This window comes from Taudactylus pleione, unplaced genomic scaffold (assembly GCF_031769625.1).
Source record: "Taudactylus pleione unplaced genomic scaffold, aTauple2 ptg000997l, whole genome shotgun sequence".
In the NCBI taxonomy this organism is placed as follows: Eukaryota; Metazoa; Chordata; class Amphibia; order Anura; family Myobatrachidae; genus Taudactylus; species Taudactylus pleione.
In genome coordinates, this window is record NW_028285398.1 from 1,273,675 (window position 1) to 1,299,023 (window position 25,349).

General features: G+C 46.3%; 2 protein-coding genes across 4 annotated transcripts in view; one reads left to right on the forward strand and one right to left on the reverse strand.

Moving 5' to 3' along the window:
* Nucleotides 1-10,141, forward strand: part of LOC148454371 (unconventional myosin-Ie-like) — a 176,824-nt gene extending 166,683 nt beyond the window's left edge. For both annotated transcript variants that reach the window (XM_088460952.1, XM_088460953.1), the window contains exon 28: nt 9,826-10,141. In XM_088460952.1, the coding sequence (XP_088317078.1) occupies nt 9,826-9,902 (77 nt within the window). In that variant the 3' untranslated portion in view covers nt 9,903-10,141. The remainder of the gene's footprint in view (nt 1-9,825) is intronic.
* A 6,846-nt stretch (nt 10,142-16,987) lies between these two features.
* The window catches only part of ZNF687 (zinc finger protein 687), a 50,245-nt gene continuing 41,883 nt past the window's right edge, over nt 16,988-25,349 (reverse strand). For both annotated transcript variants that reach the window (XM_088461007.1, XM_088461008.1), the window contains exon 9: nt 16,988-18,554. In XM_088461007.1, the coding sequence (XP_088317133.1) occupies nt 18,117-18,554 (438 nt within the window). In that variant the 3' untranslated portion in view covers nt 16,988-18,116. The remainder of the gene's footprint in view (nt 18,555-25,349) is intronic.

The window sequence follows — 25,349 nt, forward strand, 5'->3', positions numbered from 1 at the left end:
GCGTATGATGTGCTGGAAAGTGTGTATGATGTGCTGGATAGTGTAAGAGTAGGTGTGTATGATGTGCTGGATAGTGTAAGAGAAGGTGAAGGTGTGTATGATGTGCTGTATAGTGTAAGAGAAGGTGAGTGATGTGCTGGATAGTGTAAGAGAAGGTGAGTGATGTGCTGGATAGTGTAGGAGAAGGTGAGTATGATGTGCTGGATAGTGTAAGAGAAGGTGTGTATGATGTGCTGGATAGTGTAAGAGAAGGTGAGTATGATGTGCTGGATAGTGTGTATGATGTGCTGGATAGTGTAAGAGAAGGTGAGTATGATGTGCTGGATAGTGTGTATGATGTGCTGGATAGTGTAAGAGAAGGTGAGTATGATGTGCTGGATAGTGCGTATGATGTGCTGGATAGTGTAAGAGAAGGTGGGTATGATGTGCAGGATAGTGTAGGCGAAAGTGAGTATGATATGCTGGATAGTGCGTATGATGTGCTGGATATTGTAGGAGAAGGTGAGTATGATGTGCTGGATAGTGTAAGAGAAGGTGGGTATGATGTGCTGGATAGTGTAAGAGAAGGTGAGTATGATGTGCTGGATAGTGTAGGAGAAGGTGAGTATGATGTGCTGGATAGAGTGTAAGAGAAGGTGAGTATGATGTGCTGGACAGTAAAGGTAGCTGGATATGATGTGCTGGATAGTGTAGGAGAAGGTGTGTATGATGTGCTGGATAGTGTGTATGATGTTCTGGATAGTTTAAGAGAAGGTGCATATGATGTGCTGGATAGTGTAAGAGAAGTTGCATATGATAAGCTGGATAGTGTAAGAGAAGGTGCTTATGATGTGCTGGATAGTGTAAGAGAAGGTGAGTATGATGTGCTGGATAGTGTAAGAGAGGGTGCATATGATATGCTTGATAGTGTAAGAGAAGGTGCATATGATATGCTGGATAGCGTAAGAGAAGGTGCGTATGATTTGCTGGATAGTGTAGGAGAAGGTGAGTATGATATGCTGGATAGTGCGTATGATGTGCTGGATATTGAAGGAGGTTTGTATGATGTGCTGGATATTGTAGGAGAAGGTGAGTATGATGTCCTGGATAGTGTAAGAGAAGGTGTGTATGATGTGCTGGATAGTGTAAAAGAAGGTGTGTATGATTTGCTGGATAGTGTAAGAGAAGGTGCATATGATATGCTGGAGAGTGTAAGAGAAGGTGCATATGATATGCTGGATAGTGCGTATGATGTGCTTGATAGTGTAAGAGAAGGTTTGTATGATGTGCTGGATACTGTAGGAGAAGGTGCGCATGATGTGCTGGATAGTGTAGGAGAAGGTGAGTATGATTTGCTAGATAGTGTGTATTATGTGCTGGATAGTGTAAGAGAAGGTGTGTATGAAGTGCTGGATAGTGTAAGAGAAGGTGAGTATGATGTGCTGGATAGTGTAAGAGAAGGTGGGTATGATGTGCTGGATAGTGTAAGAGAAGGTGTGTATGAAGTGCTGGATAGTGTAAGAGAAGGTGGTTATGATGTGCTGGATAGTATAAGAGAAGGTGGGTATGATGTGCTGGATAGTGTAAGAGTAGGTGTGTATGATGTGCTGAATAGTGTAAGAGAAGGTGTGTATGATGTGCTGGATAGTGTAAGAGAAGGTGGGTATGATGTGCTGGATAGTGTAAGAGAAGGTGGGTATGATGTGCTGGATAGTGTAAGAGAAGGTGGGTATGATGTGCTGGATAGTGTAAGAGAAGGTGGGTATGATGTGCAGGATAGTGTAGGAGAAGGTGGGTATGATGTGCAGGATAGTGTAGGAGAAGGTGAGTACGATATGCTGGATAGTGTGTATGATGTGCTGGATAGTGTAAGAGTAGGTGCGTATGATGTGCTGGATACTGGAAGAGTAGGTGCGTATGATGTGCTGGATAGTGTAAGAGAAGATGTGTTTGATGTGCTGGATAGTGTGTATGATGTGCTGGATAGTGTAAGATTAGGTGTGTGATGTGCTGGATAGTGTAAAAGAAGGTGCATATGATGTTCTGGATATTGTAAGAGAAGGTGAGGGTGTATGAAGTGCTGGATAGTGTAAGAGAAGGTGGCTATGATGTGCTGGATAGTGTAAGAGAAGGTGTGTATGATGTGCTGGACAGTGTAAGGGTAGGTGCGTATGATGTTCTGGATAGTGTAGGAGAAGGTGTGTATGATTTGCAAGATAGTGTAAGAGTAGGTGCGTATGATGTGCTGGATAGTGTAAGAGAAGGTGAGTATGATGTGTTGGATAGGGTAGGAGAAGGTGCGTATGATGTGCTGGATAGTGTAGGAGAAGGTGAGTACGATATGCTGGAGAGTGTGTATGATGTGCTGGATAGTGAAAGAAGGTGAGTGATGTGCTGGATAGTGTAAGAGAAGGTGTGTATGATGTGCTGAATAGTGTAAGAGAAGGTGTGTATGATGTGGTGGATAGTGTAAGAGAAGGTGGGTATGATGTGCTGGATAGTGTAAGAGAAGGTGTGCATGATGTGCTGGATAGTGTAAGAGAAGGTGCGTATGATGCGCTGGATAGTGTAAGAGAAGGTGAGTATCATGCGCTGGATAGTGTAAGAGAAGGTGAGTATCATGCGCTGGATAGTGTAAGAGAAGGTTTGTATGATGTGCTGGATAGTGTAGGAGAAGGTGAGTATGATTTGCTGGATAGTGTGTATTATGTGCTGGATAGTGTAAGAGAAGGTGTGTATGAAGTGCTGGATAGTGTAAGAGAAGGTGAGTATGATGTGCTGGATAGTGTAAGAGAAGGTGGGTATGATGTGCTGGATAGTGTAAGAGAAGGTGTGTATGAAGTGCTGGATAGTGTAAGAGAAGGTGGGTATGATGTGCTGGATAGTATAAGAGAAGGTGGGTATGATGTGCTGGATAGTGTAAGAGTAGGTGTGTATGATGTGCTGAATAGTGTAAGAGAAGGTGTGTATGATGTGCTGGATAGTGTAAGAGAAGGTGGGTATGATGTGCTGAATAGTGTAAGAGAAGGTGGGTATGATGTGCTGGATAGTGTAAGAGAAGGTGGGTATGATGTGCTGGATAGTGTAAGAGAAGGTGGGTATGATGTGCAGGATAGTGTAGGAGAAGGTGAGTACGATATGCTGGATAGTGTGTATGATGTGCTGGATAGTGTAAGAGTAGGTGCGTATGATGTTCTGGATACTGGAAGAGTAGGTGCGTATGATGTGCTGGATAGTGTAAGAGAAGATGTGTTTGATGTGCTGGATAGTGTGTATGATGTGCTGGATAGTGTAAGATTAGGTGTGTGATGTGCTGGATAGTGTAAAAGAAGGTGCATATGATGTTCTGGATATTGTAAGAGAAGGTGAAGGTGTGTATGAAGTGCTGGATAGTGTAAGAGAAGGTGTGTATGATGTGCTGGACAGTGTAAGGGTAGGTGCGTATGATGTTCTGGATAGTGTAGGAGAAGGTGTGTATGATTTGCAAGATAGTGTAAGAGTAGGTGCGTATGATGTGCTGGATAGTGTAGGAGAAGGTGAGTACGATATGCTGGAGAGTGTGTATGATGTGCTGGATAGTGTAAGAAGGTGAGTGATGTGCTGGATAGTGTAAGAGAAGGTGTGTATGATGTGCTGAATAGTGTAAGAGAAGGTGTGTATTATGTGCTGGATAGTGTAGGAGAAGGTGCGTATGATGTGCTGGATAGTGTAAGAGAAGGTGTGTATGATGTGCTGGATAGTGTAAGAGTAGGTGAGTATGAGGTGCTGGATAGTGTAAGAGAAGGTGTGTATGCTGTGCTGGATAGTGTAGGAGAAGGTGAGTATGATGTGCTGGATAGTGTAAGAGAAGGTGTGTATGATGTACTGGATAGTGTAAGAGAAGGTGTGTATGGTGTGCTGGATAGTGTAGGAGAAGGTGTATGATGTGCTGGATAGTGTAAGAGAAGGTGAGTATGATATGCTGGATAGTGTGTATGATGTGCTGGATAGTGTAAGAGAAGGTGAGTATGATGTGCTGGATAGTGTAAGAGAAGGTGTGTATGATGTGCTGGATAGTGTAAGAGAAGGTGTGTATGATGTGCTGGATAGCGTAAGAGTAGGTGTGTATGATGTGCTGGATAGTGTAAGAGAAGGCGTATGATTTGCTGGATAGTGTAAGAGAAGGTGAGTATGATGTGCTGGATATTGTAGGAGAAGGTGCGTATGATGTGCTGGATGGTGTAAGAGGTGCGTATGATTTGCTGGATAGTGTAGGAGAAGGTGAGTATGATTTGCTGGATAGTGTGTATGATGTGCTGGATAGTATAAGAGAAGGTGCGTATGATTAGTTGGATAGTGTAGGCGAAAGTGAGTATGATATGCTGGATAGTGCGTATGATGTGCTGGATATTGTAGGAGAAGGTGAGTATGATGTGCTGGATAGTGTAAGAGAAGGTGGGTATGATGTGCTGGATAGTGTAAGAGAAGGTGAGTATGATGTGCTGGATAGTGTAGGAGAAGGTGAGTACGATATGCTGGATAGTGTGTATGATGTGCTGGATAGTGTAAGAGAAGGTGAGTATGATGTGCTGGATAGTGTAAGAGAAGGTGTGGATGATGTGCTGGATAGTGTAAGAGAAGGTGAGAATGAAGTGCTTGGATAGTGTTAGAGAAGGTGGGTATGTTGTGCTGGATAGTGTAAGAGAAGGTGAGTATGATGTGATGGATAGTGTAAGAGTAGGTGCGTATGATGTGCTGGATATGATGTACTGGATAGTGTAAGAGAAGGTGTGTATGATGTGCTGGATAGTGTAAGAGAAGGTAAAGATGTGTATAATGTGCTGGATAGTGTAAGAGAAGGTGAGTGTCTTGCGCTGGATAGTGTAAGAGAAGGTGGCTATGATGTGCTGGATAGTGTAAGAGAAGGTGTGTATGATGTGCTGGATAGTGTAAGAGAAGGTGTGTATGATATGCTGAATAGTGCATATGATGTGCTGGATAGTGTAAGAGAAGGTGAGTATCATGCGCTGGATAGTGTAAGAGAAGGTGGCTATGATGTGCTGGATATTGTAGGAGAAGGTGAGTATGATATGCTGGATAGTGCGTATGATATGCTGGATACTGTAAGAGTAGGTGCATATGTGCTGGATAGTGTAAGAGAAGGTGTGCATGATGTGCTGGATAGTTTAAGAGAAGGTGTGTATGATGTGCTGGATAGTGTAAGAGAAGGTGAGTATGATGTGCTGGATAGTGTAAGAGAAGATGTGTATGATGTGCTGGATAATGTGTATGATGTGCTGGATAGTGTAAGAGAAGGTGAGAATGATGTGCTTGGATAGTGTAAGGGTAGGGGCGTATGATGTTCTGGATAGTGTAAGAAGGTGTTTATGATGTGCTGGTTAGTGCGTATCATGTGCTGGATAGTGTAGGAGGTGCGTATGATGTGCTGGATAGTGTAGGAGAAGGTGAGTATGATGTGCTGGATAGTGTAAGAGAAGGTGCGTATGATGTGCTGGATATTGTAGGAGAAGGTGAGTATGATGTGCTGGATAGTGTAAGAGAAGGTGTGTATGATGTGCTGGATAGTGTAAGAGAAGGTGCGTATGATGTGCTGGATATTGTAGGAGAAGGTGAGTATGATGTGCTCGATAGTGTAGGAGAAGGTGAGTATGATGTGCTGGATAGTGTAAGAGAAGGTGCGTATGATGTGCTGGATATTGTAGGAGAAGGTGAGTATGATGTGCTGGATAGTGTAGGAGAAGGTGAGTATGATGTGCTGGATAGTGTAAGAAGGTGTGTATGATGTGCTGGATTGTGTAGGAGAAGGTGAGTATGATGTGCTGGATAGTGTAAGAGTAGGTGTGCATGATGTTCTGGATAGTGTAATAGAAGGTGAAGGTGAGTATGATGTGCTGGATACTGTAAGAGTAGGTGCGTATGATGCGCTGGATAGTGTAAGAGAAGGTGCGTATGATGTGCTGGATAGTGTAAGAGAAGGTGCGAACGATGCGCTGGATAGTGTAAGCGAAGGTGGCTATGATGTGCTGGATAGTGTAGGAGAAGGTGAGTATGATATGCTGGATAGTGCGTATGATGTGCTGGATAGTGTAAGAGAAGGTGAGTATGATGTGCTGGATAGTGTAAGAGAAGGTGTGTATGATATGCTGGATAGTGCATATGATGTGCTGGATAGTGTAAGAGAAGGTGAGTATCATGCGCTGGATAGTGTAAGAGAAGGTGGCTATGATGTGCTGGATATTGTAGGAGAAGGTGAGTATGATATGCTGGATAGTGCGTATGATGTGCTGGATACTGTAAGAGTAGGTGCATATGTGCTGGATAGTGTAAGAGAAGGTGTGCATGATGTGCTGGATAGTTTAAGAGAAGGTGTGTATGATGTGCTGGATAGTGTAAGAGAAGGTGAGTATGATGTGCTGGATAGTGTAAGAGAAGATGTGTATGATGTGCTGGATAATGTGTATGATGTGCTGGATAGTGTAAGAGAAGGTGTGTATGATGTGCTGGACAGTGTAAGGGTAGGGGCGTATGATGTTCTGGATAGTGTAAGAAGGTGTGTATGATGTGATGATTAGTGTAAGAGAAAGTGCGTATGATGTGCTGGATAGTTTAAGAGAAGGTGAGTATGATGTGCTGGATAGTGTAGGAGAAGGTGAGTATGATATGCTGGATAGTGTGTATGATGTGCGGGATAGTGTAAGAAGGTGAGTGATGTGCTGGATAGTGTAAGAGAACGTGCGTATGATGTGCTGGATAGTGTAAGAGAAGGTGAGTATGATGTGCGGATACTGTAAGAGAAGGTGGGTATGATGTGCTGAATAGTGTAAGAGTAGGTGTGTATGATGTGCTGGTTAGTGCGTATCATGTGCTGGATAGTGTAAGAGAAGGTGCGTATGATGTGCTGGATATTGTAGGAGCAGGTGCGTATGATGTGCTGGATGTTGTAGGAGAAGGTGAGTATGATGTGCTGGATAGTGTAGGAGAAGGTGAGTATGATGTGCTGGATAGTGTAAGAAGGTGTGTATGATGTGCTGGATTGTGTAGGAGAAGGTGAGTATGATGTGCTGGATAGTGTAAGAGTAGGTGTGCATGATGTTCTGGATAGTGTAATAGAAGGTGAAGGTGTGTATGATGTGCTGGATACTGTAAGAGAAGGTGTGTATGATGTGCTGAATAGTGTAAGAGAAGGTGCGTATGATGTGCTGGATAGTGTAAGAGAAGGTGCGAACGATGCGCTGGATAGTGTAAGCGAAGGTGAGTATCATGCGCTGGATAGTGTAAGAGAAGGTGGCTATGATGTGCTGGATATTGTAGGAGAAGGTGAGTATGATATGCTGGATAGTGCGTATGATGTGCTGGATAGTGTAAGAGAAGGTGAGTATGATGTGCTGGATAGTGTAAGAGAAGGTGCGTATGATGTGCTGGATAGTGTAAGAGAAGGTGCGTATGATGCGCTGGATAGTGTAAGAGAAGGTGCGTATGATGCGCTGGATAGTGTAAGAGAAGGTGAGTATCATGCGCTGGATAGTGTAAGAGAAGGTGGCTATGATGTGCTGGATAGTGTAGGAGAAGGTGAGTATGATATGCTGGATAGTGCGTATGATGTGCTGGATAGTGTAAGAGAAGGTATATGATGTGCTGGATAGTGTAAGAGAAGGTGAGTATGATGTGCTGGATAGTGTAGGAGAAGGTGTATGATGTGCTGGATAGTGTAGGAGAAGGTGTATGATGTGCTGGATAGTGTGTATGATGTGCTGGATAGTGTAAGAGAAGGTGAGTATGATGTGCTGGATAGTGTAAGAGAAGGCGTATGATGTGCTGGATAGTGTAAGAGAAGATGTGTATGATGTGCTGGATAGTGTAAGAGAAGGTGTGTATGATGTGCTGGATAGTGTAAGAGAAGGTGTGTATGATGTGCTGGATAGTGTAAGAGAAGGTGTGTATGATGTGCTGGATAGTGTAAGAGAAGGTGTGTATGATGTGCTGGATAGTGTAAGAGAAGGTGGGTATGATGTGCTGGATAGTGTAGGAGAAGGTGTGTATGATGTGCTGGATAGTGTAAGAGGAGGTGTGTATGATGTGCTGGATAGTGTAAGAGAAGGTGTATAATGTGCTGGATAGTGTAAGAGAAGGTGTATGATGTGCTGGATAGTGTAAGAGGAGGTGCGTATGATGTGCTGGATAGTGTAAGAGAAGGTGTGTATGATGTGCTGGATAGTGTAAGAGAAGGTGTGTATGATGTGCTGGATAGTGTAAGAGAAGGTGAGTATGATGTGCTGGATAGTGTAAGAGAAGGTATATGATGTGCTGGATAGTATAAGAGAAGGTATATGATGTGCTGGATAGTGTAAGAGAAGGTGTGCATGATGTGCTGGATAGTGTAAGAGAAGGTGTATGATGTGCTGGATAGTGTAAGAGAAGGTGTGCATGATGTGCTGGATAGTGTAAGAGAAGGTGTGCATGATGTGCTGGATAGTGTAAGAAAAGGTGCGTATGATGTGCTGGATAGTGTAGGAGAAGGTGCGTATGATGCGCTGGATAGTGTAAGAGAAGGTGAGTATCATGCGCTGGATAGTGTAGGAGAAGGTGAGTATGATATGCTGGATAGTGCGTATGATGTGCTGGATAGTGTAAGAGAAGGTATATGATGTGCTGGATAGTGTAAGAGAAGGTGAGTATGATGTGCTGGATAGTGTAGGAGAAGGTGTATGATGTGCTGGATAGTGTAGGAGAAGGTGTATGATGTGCTGGATAGTGTGTATGATGTGCTGGATAGTGTAAGAGAAGGTGAGTATGATGTGCTGGATAGTGTAAGAGAAGGCGTATGATGTGCTGGATAGTGTAAGAGAAGATGTGTATGATGTGCTGGATAGTGTAAGAGAAGGTGTGTATGATGTGCTGGATAGTGTAAGAGAAGGTGTGTATGATGTGCTGGATAGTGTAAGAGAAGGAGTGTATGATGTGCTGGATAGTGTAAGAGAAGGTGTGTATGATGTGCTGGATAGTGTAAGAGAAGGTGGGTATGATGTGCTGGATAGTGTAGGAGAAAGTGTGTATGATGTGCTGGATAGTGTAAGAGGAGGTGTGTATGATGTGCTGGATAGTGTAAGAGAAGGTGTATAATGTGCTGGATAGTGTAAGAGAAGGTGTATGATGTGCTGGATAGTGTAAGAGGAGGTGCGTATGATGTGCTGGATAGTGTAAGAGAAGGTGTGTATGATGTGCTGGATAGTGTAAGAGAAGGTGTGTATGATGTGCTGGATAGTGTAAGAGAAGGTGAGTATGATGTGCTGGATAGTGTAAGAGAAGGTATATGATGTGCTGGATAGTATAAGAGAAGGTATATGATGTGCTGGATAGTGTAAGAGAAGGTGTGCATGATGTGCTGGATAGTGTAAGAGAAGGTGTATGATGTGCTGGATAGTGTAAGAGAAGGTGTGCATGATGTGCTGGATAGTGTAAGAGAAGGTGTGCATGATGTGCTGGATAGTGTAAGAAAAGGTGTGTATGATGTGCTGGATAGTGTAGGAGGTGTATGATATGCTGGATAGTGTAAGAGAAGGTGTGTCTGTTATGTCTACCCATAGTTCATTTAAAAACCATCAGCTTTGTGGCGAACTTTAGGACAGATGATCGTCCGGATTGGAAGGATAAATAACTAGTGTTTATAATATAGACTGACTGTTCCGGAGCTTGTTTCTTCACTGAAACTCACCCATTTAGTAATTAATATTGTTCAGGGGTGTATCCACACCCGCTGGCAAGAAAGGCACTGTGCACGAAATAGCGGAACAAGGTAGAGCCGCCATGTTTTCTACACCTGGTTTGAAAGCTTGTTTTCCTCCACAGATGCCTCAGGCTGGTGGCAGGGCAGGATCCGTGGCCGGGAAGGTCTGTTCCCAGGAAACTACGTAGAGAAGATCTGACACGGTGATTGCTAGTGACTGAGGACACTGCCTGATGTACGGCTCGTGAGCTGCCGCTGGAGAAAAGTGGTCTCCGGAGAGGGAGCTCCTATAGGTCCGCAGGCCAGAAGGCAATGCTTTCTTATTCCTCCTGTGTATATACAGAGCTAATCATCCCATGTTTTGCTACTGACGTTTTATATTTGTGCTGGGGGAGATATGTTGAATCTATTTATGGATCTACCAATAAACTACCTACCCTCAGCAAATCTCCTGTGTCTGAGTACATCTATCTCATCTACCCTATAAGGTATGGCTGTTAGCACGGAGCAGTCAGTGTACAGTGTATATACTACAGGCACACAGTGATATAACAGCAGCAGATGTAGTAATATAGTCCCTGTGCACAGTGTATATACTACAGGCAGACAGTGATCTAATAGCAGCAGATGTAGTAATACAGTCCGTGTGTACAGTGTATAGACTACAGGCACACAGTGATATAACAGCAGCAGATGTAGTAATACAGTCCGTGTCTACAGTGTATATACTACAGGCACACAGTGATATAACAGCAGCAGATGTAGTAATATAGTCCATGTGTACAGTGTATATACTACAGGCACACAGTGATATAATAGCAGATGTAGTAATATAGTCCCTGTGCACAGTGTATATACTACAGGCAGACAGTGATCTAATAGCAGCAGATGTAGTAATACAGACCATGTGTACAGTGTATAGACTACAGGCACACAGTGATATAATAGCAGCAGATGTAGTAATACAGTCCGTGTGTACAGTGTATATACTACAGGCACACAGTGATATAATAGCAGCAGATGTAGTAATACAGTCCGTGTGCCCAGTGTATAGACTACAGGCACACAGTGATATAATAGCAGCAGATGTAGTAATACAGTCCGTGTGCCCAGTGTACAGTGTATAGACTACAGGCACACAGTGATATAATAGCAGCAGATGTAGTAATACAGTCCGTGTGTACAGTGTATATACTACAGGCACACAGTGATATAATAGCAGCAGATGTAGTAATACAGTCCGTGTGTACAGTGTATAGACTACAGGCACACAGTGATATAATAGCAGCAGATGTAGTAATATATACCATGTGCACAGTGTATATACTACAGGCACACAGTGATATAATAGCAGCAGATGTAGTAATACAGTCCGTGTGCCCAGTGTACAGTGTATATACTACAGGCACACAGTGATATAACAGCAGCAGATGTAGTAATATAGTCCATGTGTACAGTGTATATACTACAGGCACACAGTGATATAATAGCAGATGTAGTAATATAGTCCCTGTGCACAGTGTATATACTACAGGCAGACAGTGATCTAATAGCAGCAGATGTAGTAATACAGTCCATGTGTACAGTGTATAGACTACAGGCACACAGTGATATAATAGCAGCAGATGTAGTAATACAGTCCGTGTGTACAGTGTATATACTACAGACACACAGTGATATAATAGCAGCAGATGTAGTAATACAGTCCGTGTGCCCAGTGTACAGTGTATAGACTACAGGCACACAGTGATATAATAGCAGCAGATGTAGTAATACAGTCCGTGTGCCCAGTGTACAGTGTATAGACTACAGGCACACAGTGATATAATAGCAGCAGATGTAGTAATACAGTCCGTGTGTACAGTGTATATACTACAGGCACACAGTGATATAATAGCAGCAGATGTAGTAATACAGTCCGTGTGTACAGTGTATAGACTACAGGCACACAGTGATCTAATAGCAGCAGATGTAGTAATATATACCATGTGCACAGTGTATATACTACAGGCACACAGTGATATAATAGCAGCAGATGTAGTAATACAGTCCGTGTGCCCAGTGTACAGTGTATATACTACAGGCACACAGTGATATAACAGCAGCAGATGTAGTAATACAGTCCGTGTGTACAGTGTATATACTACAGGCACACAGTGATATAACAGCAGCAGATGTAGTAATACAGTCCGTGTCTACAGTGTATATACTACAGGCACACAGTGATATAATAGCAGCAGATGTAGTAATACAGTCCGTGTGTACAGTGTATATACTACAGGTACACAGTGATCTAATAGCAGCAGATGTAGTAATACAGTCCCTGTGCCCAGTGTACAGTGTATAGACTACAGGCACACAGTGATATAATAGCAGCAGATGTAGTAATACAGTCCGTGTGTACAGTGTATAGACTACAGGCACACAGTGATATAATAGCAGCAGATGTAGTAATACAGTCCGTGTGCCCAGTGTATAGACTACAGGCACACAGTGATATAATAGCAGCAGATGTAGTAATACAGTCCGTGTGTACAGTGTATATACTACAGGCACACAGTGACATAACAGCAGCAGATGTAGTAATACCGTCCGTGTGCCCAGTGTACAGTGTATATACTACAGGCACACAGTGATCTAATAGCAGTAGATGTAGTAATACAGTCCCTGTGCCCAGTATACAGCGTATATACTACAGGCACACAGTGACATAACAGCAGCAGATGTAGTAATACCGTCCGTGTGCCCAGTGTACAGTGTATATACTACAGGCACACAGTGATATAATAGCAGCAGATGTAGTAATACAGTCCCTGTGCCCAGTATACAGCGTATATACTACAGGCACACAGTGATATAATAGCAGCAGATGTAGTAATACCGTCCGTGTGCCCAGTGTACAGTGTATATACTACAGGCACACAGTGATATAATAGCAGCAGATGTAGTAATACAGTCCGTGTGCCCAGTGTATATACACACAGTGATATAACAGCAGCAGATGTAGTAATACAGTCCGTGTGTACAGTGTATATACTACAGGCACACAGTGATATAATAGCAGCAGATGTAGTAATACAGTCCGTGTGCCCAGTGTATATACTACAGGCACACAAAGATATAATAGCAGCAGATGTAGTAATACAGTCCGTGTGCCCAGTGTACAGTGTATATACTACAGGCACACAGTGATATAATAGCAGCAGATGTAGTAATACAGTCCGTGTGCCCAGTGTATATACTACAGGCACACAGTGATATAATAACAGCAGATGTAGTAATACAGTCCGTGTGCCCAGTGTACAGTGTATATACTACAGACACACAGTGATATAATAGCAGCAGATGTAGTAATACCGTCCGTGTGCCCAGTGTACAGTGTATATACTACAGACACACAGTGATATAATAGCAGCAGATGTAGTAATACCGTCCGTGTGCCCAGTGTATATACTACAGGCACACAGTGATATAATAGCAGCAGATGTAGTAATACAGTCCGTGTGCCCAGTGTACAGTGTATATACTACAGGCACACAGTGATTTAACAGCAGCAGATGTAGTAATACAGTCCGTGTGTACAGTGTATATACTACAGGCACACAGTGATATAATAGCAGCAGATGTAGTAATACAGTCCGTGTGCCCAGTGTACAGTGTATATACTACAGACACACAGTGATATAATAGCAGCAGATGTAGTAATACCGTCCGTGTGCCCAGTGTACAGTGTATATACTACAGACACACAGTGATATAATAGCAGCAGATGTAGTAATACCGTCCGTGTGCCCAGTGTATATACTACAGGCACACAGTGATATAATAGCAGCAGATGTAGTAATACAGTCCGTGTGTACAGCGTATATACTACAGGCACACAGTGATATAATAGCAGCAGATGTAGTAATACAGTCCGTGTGTACAGTGTATATACTACAGGCACACAGTGATATAATAGCAGCAGATGTAGTAATACAGTCCGTGTGCCCAGTGTACAGTGTATATACTACAGGCACACAGTGATATAATAGCAGCAGATGTAGTAATACAGTCCGTGTGTACAGTGTATATACTACAGGCACACAGTGATATAATAGCAGCAGATGTAGTAATACAGTCCGTGTGCCCAGTGTACAGTGTATATACTACAGGCACACAGTGATTTAACAGCAGCAGATGTAGTAATACAGTCCGTGTGTACAGTGTATATACTACAGGCACACAGTGATATAATAGCAGCAGATGTAGTAATACAGTCCGTGTGCCCAGTGTACAGTGTATATACTACAGGCACACAGTGATTTAACAGCAGCAGATGTAGTAATACAGTCCGTGTGTACAGTGTATATACTACAGGCACACAGTGATATAACAGCAGCAGATGTAGTAATACAGTCCGTGTGTACAGTGTATATACTACAGGCACACAGTGATATAATAGCAGCAGATGTAGTAGTACAGTCCGTGTGTACAGTGTATATACTACAGGCACACAGTGATATAATAGCAGCAGATGTAGTAATACAGTCCGTGTGCCCAGTGTACAGTGTATATACTACAGGCACACAGTGATTTAACAGCAGCAGATGTAGTAATACAGTCCGTGTGTACAGTGTATATACTACAGGCACACAGTGATATAATAGCAGCAGATGTAGTAATACAGTCCGTGTGCCCAGTGTACAGTGTATATACTACAGGCACACAGTGATATAATAGCAGCAGATGTAGTAATACCGTCCGTGTGCCCAGTGTACAGTGTATATACTACAGGCACACAGTGATATAACAGCAGCAGATGTAGTAATACAGTCCGTGTGTACAGCGTATATACTACAGGCACACAGTGATTTAACAGCAGCAGATGTAGTAATACAGTCCGTGTGTACAGTGTATATACTACAGGCACACAGTGATATAATAGCAGCAGATGTAGTAATACAGTCCGTGTGTACAGTGTATATACTACAGGCACACAGTGATATAATAGCAGCAGATGTAGTAATACAGTCCGTGTGCCCAGTGTACAGTGTATATACTACAGACACACAGTGATATAATAGCAGCAGATGTAGTAATACAGTCCGTGTGCCCAGTGTACAGTGTATATACTACAGATACACAGTGATATAATAGCAGCAGATGTAGTAATACAGTCCGTGTGTACAGTGTATATACTACAGGCACACAGTGATATAATAGCAGCAGATGTAGTAATATATACCGTGTGTACAGTGTATATACTACAGGCACACAGTGATATAACAGCAGCAGATGTAGTAATACAGTCCGTGTGTACAGTGTATATACTACAGGCACACAGTGATATAATAGCAGCAGATGTAGTAATACAGTCCGTGTGTACAGCGTATATACTACAGGCACACAGTGATATAATAGCAGCAGATGTAGTAATACAGTCCGTGTGTACAGTGTATACACTACAGACACACAGTGATATAATAGCAGCAGATGTAGTAATACAGTCCGTGTGTACAGTGTACAGTGTATATACTACAGACACACAGTGATATAATAGCAGCAGATGTAGTAGTACAGTCCGTGTGTACAGTGTATATACTACAGGCACACAGTGATATAATAGCAGCAGATGTAGTAATACAGTCCGTGTGCCCAGTGTACAGTGTATATACTACAGGCACACAGTGATATAATAGCAGCAGATGTAGTAATACAGTCCGTGTGTACAGTGCATATACTACAGGCACACAGTGATATAACAGCAGCAGATGTAGTAATACAGTCCGTGTGTACAGTGTATATACTACAGGCACACAGTGATATAATAGCAGCAGATGTAGTAATACAGTCCGTGTGTACAGCGTATATACTACAGGCACACAGTGATATAATAGCAGCAGATGTAGTAATACAGTCCGTATGTACAGCGTATATACTACAGGCACACAGTGATATAATAGCAGCAGATGTAGTAATACAGTCCGTGTGTACAGTGTATACACTACAGACACACAGTGATATAATAGCAGCAGATGTAGTAATACAGTCCGTGTGTACAGTGAACAGTGTATATACTACAGACACACAGTGATATAATAGCAGCAGATGTAGTAATACAGTCCGTGTGTACAGTGTATATACTACAGGCACACAGTGATATAATAGCAGCAGATGTAGTAATACAGTCCGTGTGCCCAGTGTACAGTGTATATACTACAGGCACACAGTGATATAATAGCAGCAGATGTAGTAATACAGTCCGTGTGTACAGTGTACAGTGTATATACTACAGGCACACAGTGATATAACAGCAGCAGATGTAGTAATACAGTCCGTGTGTACAGTGTATATACTACAGGCACACAGTGATATAATAGCAGCAGATGTAGTAATACAGTCCGTGTGCCCAGTGTATATACTACAGATACACAGTGATATAATAGCAGCAGATGTAGTAATACAGTCCGTGTGTACAGTGTATATACTACAGGCACACAGTGCTATAATAGCAGCAGATGTAGTAATACAGTCCGTGTGCCCAGTGTATATACTACAGGCACACAGTGATATAACAGCAGCAGATGTAGTAATATATACCGTGTGTACAGTGTATATACTACAGACACACAGTGATATAATAGCAGCAGATGTAGTAATATATACCGTGTGTACAGTGTATATACTACAGGCACACAGTGATATAATAGCAGCAGATGTAGTAATACAGTCCGTGTGTACAGTGTATATACTACAGGCACACAGTGATATAATAGCAGCAGATGTAGTAATACAGTCCGTGTGCCCAGTGTACAGTGTATATACTACAGGCACACAGTGATATAACAGCAGCAGATGTAGTAATACAGTCCGTGTGTACAGTGTATATACTACAGGCACACAGTGATATAATAGCAGCAGATGTAGTAATACAGTCCGTGTGCCCAGTGTATATACTACAGATACACAGTGATATAATAGCAGCAGATGTAGTAATACAGTCCGTGTGTACAGTGTATATACTACAGATACACAGTGATATAATAGCAGCAGATGTAGTAATACAGTCCGTGTGTACAGTGTATATACTACAGGCACACAGTGATCTAATAGCAGCAGATGTAGTAATACAGTCCGTGTGTACAGCGTATATACTACAGGCACACAGTGATATAACAGCAGCAGATGTAGTAATACAGTCCGTGTGTACAGTGTATATACTACAGGCACACAGTGATCTAATAGCAGCAGATGTAGTAATACAGTCCGTGTGAACACAATACATGATACAACAATCCCGCATGGAAATCTGCATTTATTTTTTTGTACACTTGTGATTGGTTCAGCTTCATATAAAAAAATTGATGTAGTAAAATCAAAACTCCAAACCACATTTACAATCAAATCCATAGAGATGACAGAAAAACACGCGATATTTACAACGTGGAAGAAGACGCGGTGGAGACGCCTGTGCGTGGGTATACCTGTCTCCCAGCAGAGAATGACATAAGGATATAAATGTACAGTGTCAGTGTGTCATGCAGGGTCTGTAGGTTATAGTCCTATATAACCTTGGAGGAAATTAGCAGCGCTCTCTCTACCACCCTGGCGACTGTCTTCCCAGCGGCTCTCTATCATGGCGCAGACAGGCAGTGACCGCTAGTGTGCCCGGGCACATGGAGGAAGGAAGCCGCTGAGAACCCAGCATCCAGGAGACCTATTACCCACCCGCACTGTACAATAACACATGATTAGATCATATTTGTACCTCTATGACAGCAGCAGGTGTTACTGGCATGGCGTTCAGGATCCAGATGGTCACAGCCAGTATAGGGCTCCTCGAGTCACCCAGACTCAGCCCAAGCATTGGAATGGCTCTGACTGGTCAGGCTGTGATGGGAAAGTCTGTGAGTGAAAGATACGTCCCCTGCTGGGGAAAGGACAAAGGAACACAAAATGGCTTCCTGCAGGCTCTCACAGAGAACATAGCGGAAACGCATCCTACAGCATATACATTATAGTTACACTGTCGCCCCCCCATAGTAAATAAGCAGATAGACCACCAAGTGAACTAATTGTCTAGAAATTCTATGCAGAAAAAAAATATATATATATTTATAATAAAAGTACTTTACATAGTCCTTAGAAATGTTTCCCCATGGAGCTGGGGTCAGTGGTTATCTCTGCACGCCCGCAATACCCTCCTCATGCCGCCCGCACCCTCCGCCAGAAACCACAATGACGTAACAAACGTTCTCCATCTCGTAATGCGGTCCTGAAGGGCATCAGCTGGGGCAGCAAAGACGCCATTCCCTCACACTGTCCGAGAGCTAAGATCTGACACTTCGTACATGATTGGCAGAGATGATGCTGTCACAACAGTAAGGCACTTGAGGGGTTTGGTTACCAGGCTGGCAATGGAGTCTCTCTCTCAGTTGTCTGTGCCCCCGCTCTGCCGTTGCTTGATAAAGGCCATGCCGTGCGTGCGGAAGTGGGTGTTGAGATTGAGCTGGCTGTCGAAGCTCTTGTTGCACACTTGGCAGGACAGTTTGCCATCTGAGGTCTCTTCGCTCTTTTGGGCTGGCTCCGGCTCTTCCTCCGCCGTGCCCTTCATTTTGTGCGTCATGAAGCGGTGGCGATTCAGAGAGCCCTGGGACGTGAAGCAAACGCCGCACTCTCTGCACTGGTGGGAGCTCTCGCCGGTGCAGTGCTGGGGGATGTGTTGCCGGAAGTCAGTCAGGCTGCCCGTCTTGTACCCGCATGCCCGGCATTGGAAGGTGCGCTTGGGTTTCTGAAGGGCCGGCTTGGTTTTCCGCGGCTCGTCGCTGCCGGATTCGTCAGATGAAAGTTTGCGTTTTTTGGATGAGGCCTGTGGGAGGAGTGAATACATTCTGAGTCTATCATGCAGGTCAGCACAACATGCAAAGCATGGTGGTCACATGTACATACTACCGATCCACCAAAGACTCCGAACTCGTTGGACTAAGCAGGTTTTACACTATGTATTGCAGCTAATTACACGGACTCCGCTCAGGCTGGTGGGGGCGTGGCTGGGTGTAGCCGCCACATGTACGGGATAGGAGTATTGCTCACATCTGACGGAGATCACATGTGCAGTCAGTGCACCTGACCTATAATCGTTCTGAGAACAGTTATAACCTCTCCATAGATCACTAATGCAGAGAACGTTAATGATATGATTTATCGGCTGCTACAAGTGGAAATCTGCGTCACAGCGCTTCATACGAGTCTGGCTCAGGACGACTGACTCTGCCTTTTATGATGGTCTGAGGCTGATCCGGCTGACTTGCTGAGACTAGGACATAATGGGACGTATTGCTGCCTTCCTGTCACCTGCAGATGGGAACCGAATAGCGCCTGGAGGACGAAACGCAGGGTTATGCAATCCTTCCAGCCCTCGTCTATAGTCTCATGTTCTAGTCTGCAGTACAGATGAGGGGCCAGTGGGCTGCGAGGTCCGAGAGAGAGATACGGATTCTAGCCCCACTTATAATACAGTGCACTGCATGCAGGCTAGTTCTGTCCTTAATTACCTCCTCGTATTATAGATCATCGGGGCAGATGTATGAAGCTCTGGAAAGTGATAAAGTGCAGAGTGATAAACCACCAACCAATCAGCTCCCAACTGTCATGTTACAGGCTGTGTTTGAAAAATGAGAGGTGGGAGCGGATTGGTTGGTCATTTATCACTTTCCACAGCTTCATACATCTGCCCCACCATCTCCTGTATACTGATGTTCACTAAAGCAAACTGACCCTAAGATTAAGGAGCAGCACTTAACAAACCCTAAATGACTGTCAAAGGATTGGAAAAACAAGAGATATGGTAAGAACTTACCTTTGTTATCTCTGTTTCTACGAAGTCCATAGGGTCCACAGGGTTGACCTTGGGGTTATAGCTGGAACAGGATCCATGGGCACCACACAGTTAAGCTTTTAGCTCCCAGGATGCACTTGGGTCCTCCTCTATACCCCGCCCCCGAGCCACAGGCACCTCAGTTGGTAAGCAGCCTAGGCCGGAGGAGAATATGGAACAGAGAGAAGGAAGACTGGAACACACAAGAAACCATACTCACAGCAATAGGAGACGGAAAACCGGTGACCAGCCACACAGCCCATTTGAAGCCAGGTGCGTCAGGGCGGGCGCCCTGTGGACCCTATGGACTTCGTAGAAACAGAGATAACAAAGGTAAGTTCTTACCATATCTCTTGTTTTCTACTTCAGGGTCCATAGGGGGTCCACAGGGTTGACCTTGGGGATGTCCCAAAGCAGTACAACTAAGGGCGGGGACGCTCCTGTGCTAAAAGGAGTACCCGGCGCCCAAAGGATGCATCCTGAGAGGCAAAGGTGTCAAACGCATAGAACCTCAAAAACGTTTGAATTGAAGACCAAGTGGCCGCCCTACACAGCTGAACAGCAGAAGCGCCACGTCTAGCAGCCCAAGAGGGACCCACAGAACGAGTGGAATGAGCCTTAACAGAGGCTGGCACAGGTAAGCCCTCCTGTGCATAAGCCTCACAAATAACGGAACGAAGCCAACGGGCTAACGTTTGTTTGTTGGCAGGCCAACCCCTCTTGTGAAAACCAAAGAGGATAAACAAGGAATCAGACTTCCTAACCGAAGCCGTCCGGTCTACATAAATTCTAAGTGCCCGGACCACATCTAAGGAAGTCTCACCAGCTGAAAGATCAGGGGACTGAAAAGCTGGCACAACAAGTTCCAGATTAATATGGAACTTCGAGACCACTTTGGGCAAAAACTCAGGACGAGTGCGGAGCACCGCTCTGTCCTGGTGAAAAATCAGGAAAGGAGGGCGACAGGAAAGCGCCCCCAATTCAGACACCCTCCTGGCCGAAGCAATTGCCAGGAGAAAAACCGTCTTAAATGTCAGCCACTTGAGCTCCACCGCCTCAAGAGGCTCAAACGGAGGACCCTGCAGGACCCGTAGCACCACCGCCAAGTCCCAAGGAGCCACAGGAGGCACAAAGGGAGGCTGGATCCTGAGAACACCTTGGAAAAAGGTGTGAACGTCTGGTAGTATTGCAATCCGCCGTTGAAACCACACGGACAAGGCGGACACATGAACCTTCAGAGATGCAAGGCGTAAGCCGAGATCCAATCCTGACTGAAGAAATTCCAAGATCCTAGAAACTCGGAACACCTGAGGATCATAAAGTCTGGACTCACACCACTGAAAGTAAGTGTGCCACACTCTGTGATAAATCCGTGCTGAAGCAGGCTTGCGTGCCCTGAGCATCGTACCAATAACCGAACTGGAGAAGCCCCGAGACCTCAAGACGGCTGTCTCAAGAGCCACGCCGTCAAAGACAGCCGACCCAGATCCGGGTAAAGGCAGGGCCCCTGAGACAACAGGTCCCGACGTTGAGGAAGAAGGTACGGAGCGTCGATGGAGAGGCTCCTCAGATCGGAGTACCAAGGACGTCTGGGCCACGCCGGAGCTACCAGCACGAGCATGCCGCCGTCCTGCTTGAATTTCAGCAGAACCCGAGGAAGCAGGGATATCGGAGGAAACAGATACGCCAGGTGAAACGTCCATGTCACCGACAGCGCGTCCACCAGACTTGCACCTGCGTCTCTTGTCCTTGACCCGTAAACGGGCAACTTGTGATTGTGACGGAAGGCCATCAAGTCCAGCTCCGGCAGTCCCCACCTGTCCACGAGTAGCTGAAACACCTCTGGGTGAAGCGACCATTCCCCGGGATGCACGTCGTGACGGCTGAGGAAGTCCGCCTCCCAATTGAGGACTCCGGGGATGAAGACCGCCGAGATCGCTGGAATGTGACCCTCCGCCCAAGACAGGATACAAGACACCTCCGACATCGCTGCCTGACTGCGAGTTCCGCCTTGGTGATTGATATACGCCACCGTGGTGGCGTTGTCGGACTGCACCTGTACCGCCCTTCCGTGAAGAGCGGGGCCGGACGACTGCAGGGCCTTGTATACTGCCCGCAGTTCCAGGATGTTGATGGGGAGAAGTGCTTCTTCCGCTGACCAACGACCCTGAAGCGACAAAGAGCCGGTCACTGCCCCCCAACCCCGGAGACTGGCATCCGTCGTGAGCAGGACCCAGTCCGGGATCCAAAATGGGCGCCCCTCGACCAGATGAGCTGTCTGAAGCCACCAAGCCAAAGATAGCCGAACGTCCGGAGACAACACCAGCACCTGAGAGCGGATCCGGTGAGGTAACCCGTTCCATTCCGATAGAATCAGCCCCTGCAGGGGCCGGGAATGGAACTGGGCAAATTCCACCATGTCGAATGTCGACACCATGGACCCCAGAACTCTCATAGCCGAATGGACCAACAGGCGGCAACGGCTCAGGCAACTGCGTATCCGCAGCTGTAGAGAGGCGACCTTCTCCGGAGTCAGGAAGATCCTTTGCTGACGCGAATCCAGCAGGGCTCCCAAATGAACCATCCGCTGTGATGGAATCAGAGAGGACTTTTTCCAATTTATCAACCACCCGTGTGCTTGCAGGCAAGCGATCGTCAGGTGGAGATGTTGAAGCAGTACCTCCGGGGAGCTCGCCAGCAACAGGAGGTCGTCCAGGTACGGCAGCAGCCGTACATTCTGGTTCCGAAGATGTGCGGCCATGACCGCCATAATCTTCGTGAACACCCTCGGTGCCGTGGAGAGACCAAAGGGTAGCGCCCGGAACTGATAGTGGTGTTGAAGGATAGCGAACCTCAGATACCGCTGGTGTGAAGATGCTATCGGAACATGGAGGTAGGCGTCCTGGATGTCCAGGGACACCATGTAATCCCCCGGTTCCATCGCCAGAATGATGGAACGTAACGTTTCCATCCTGAACTTGGGAACTCTGAGGAATCTGTTCAGACACTTCAAGTTGAGGATAGGGCGATGAGAACCATTGGGTTTCTGCACCAGAAACAGAGACGAATAATACCCCGTCCCTCGTTGTGATAGAGGAACGGGAACAATGACCCCTGCTTTCAGCAAGGACTCTATAGCCTCCTGAACCTGTAACGCCTTGGTCTTGTTCTGAGAAGGACTTGTGCAGAAAAACTGGTGGGGTGGTCTGTGCCGAAAAGACAGGGCGTACCCCTGGGAGACCACTTCTCGAACCCAGGCATCCGTGGTGGTATTGTGCCAGCACTGGGCAAATAGAAGAAGTCGGCCTCCCACTCTGAGGTCCCCCAGAGGGAGGCCCGTCCCATCAGGCCGTAGGTTTATCTTCCTGCTTGGAAGAAGGGCGCCGAGCACTCCAGGCTTGCTTCTTGGGTTTAGAGGCCGTCTTACTCGCAGACTGTCTCGGGAAGGACTGACCTTTCGCCTTACCCTGAACCCGAAAGGAACGAAAAGCCGAACTCCGAACCTTAGCAGGCAGTGCCGCCGAAGGGAGGAAGGCCGACTTGGATTTAGCCAGGGTGTCCACTATTTTGTCCAAGTCCGGACCAAATAGTAATTCCCCATTGAAAGGTAAGGCCTCCAGACCTTTCTTTGAATCAGAGTCCGCTCTCCAGGACCGCAACCATAAGGATCGGCGGGCAGACACCGCTGCAGCCGATACCCGCAAGGTCAGCAGACTAGCATCTAAAGAAGCTTCTCCAATGTAAGAAGCGGCGTCCCTCATTTGTCCCAACAACGCCCGCTGGACATCCGGAGCGTCGTCCGGGAAGGTATCTACCAATGCATTGGCCCACCCCTCAATGGCCTTGGCCACCCAGGAAATGGCCATGGACGGTCGGGCCACCGCCCCGGAGAGGGAGTAAATAGACTTTAAGCAAGTCTCAACTTTCCTGTCCGTGGGATCCTTCAGCGAGGATATCGACGGTAATGGTAAGGTGGCGCCCCGAGTTAAACGGGTGACATGGGAATCCACCGCCGGTGGAGTTTCCCATTTTTTACAATGTGCCTCAGGGAAGGGGTAATTAGAAGCCAACCGCTTCTGAGGAAGGAATCTCTTACTGGGCGCCTGCCAAGCTACCGCCATATGATCCGTCAACTGATCCGACAGGGGAAACACCGCAGAAGCCACCTTAGTTTTTTTGAAACTAGGAAACTTCGACCTAGGAACCGGTGCCTCATCCTCTATAAGAAGAATAGCTTGCACCGCCCTAACTAGTGCTCGCACATTAATGGACGACTTGGTATCCATTTCCTGGACCGAGGCGTCCGAGTCAGTGTCATCAGGGACCTCCCCATCATCTGAGGAACCCTCTGAGTCCGATACCTGAGCAGCCCGTGTCATGAGTGGGCGTTTAGAAATCCTAGAAGGCATGTCAGTCTGCAACATTGACTGAAAAGCCGAGGAAGCGGCCGCCAAATTTTGCACGGAGTTGGAGAGCACATCCACCCATGGTGGAGGCGTCGCCATAGGGGCCTGAAAAGGTACCACAGGCTGCTGCGGCACAGGGGAAGCCTGTATATACATAGGCAACCCCGCATAGGGACCAACTGATTGAGACCCAGGAGGACTCCGCAATAACTGCGGGACACCCGGGGAATGGGGGATGGTCGGCTGGGGCACCGCCCTAGTAGGGAGAGCAGTCGGGACCGACAGACGGTCCGCAATAGACACCAGCACTTGAGAAAGCATCGCCCACGGTGGTTCCTGCGCCAGAGAAGGTCTGGATGGGCCAGGAGCCACCTGGCATCGACTACACAGGCCATCCTGTGACAAATCCTCCCTATCTACTCCTGCAGAACAGCGTCCGCAGGAGGCCAACACCGGAGCCACTGAGCGCTCACCCTCCTCGTCTGACATGACAGAATATATTATATATCTGGCACCAGGGTAGAAGTAAAACGCACTCACCGGTGTGCTGAACAACAGCCCACAATATGGCACTGAGTAGCACACAACTGTATGTGACGGACCTCACAAATACGTGATCTATATAAGTGAGGTCAGTAGAAACGCCCCTCCCCCACACACCTGCAGGGCTTGCAGGAGAAGTAAAGGGATAGGTATAAGCTGACAGTAAGCGGAAAATAAGCACAGACAGGCAGCACTAGCAAAAGTCACATACCATGCAGGAAGATATACTCACTGCACCTTTACACTACAATCAACCTGCCCAGATTCAGTGTCTGGGAGGGCTATAGTGCTGTGTACGCTGTCCTTAATCAGGGGAGAGGTACACAGGGGGACCGGTCCGCGTGCTCCCTGAGATCTGCGCTGCCACTGGGAAAATGGCCGCTGGAGACCTCAGAGGAGGAGTGGCCGAGGAATCTGCAGCTCAACGACGCCAGACTGCGTGCTGAAAGGCGCGCTGAGCTGAGGGGAGGAGCCGCTGACAGGGAAGGCTTCCTCCCCTGGCTGGCCATTAACCCCAGGGATGCTGGCTTCCCGCTTGCCGGTTATCCCTGGTGGTCTAGTGGTCCCACGGGTTATGGGGGGGCCCGCCGCCACTGCCAGCAGCCTCCGGTCTGTCCCCCGGACCGGAGGCTAAAGGACTGCATTTAAGGCATTCCGCGCGCCGCCGCTAGCCAGCGACGCGCGGCTTACCTGAATCCCCGGCGACTCCGGCAGCAGTCCTGGGAGGTAGACAGAGTCCGGCTAGTACGGACTCTGCCCTCCCGCCGCGATCCCCAGATCAGTACTGGCGTCGCGGCGCCAGTCGGGGATCAGAGCGGCAGCGTGGGCGTCTGTACAG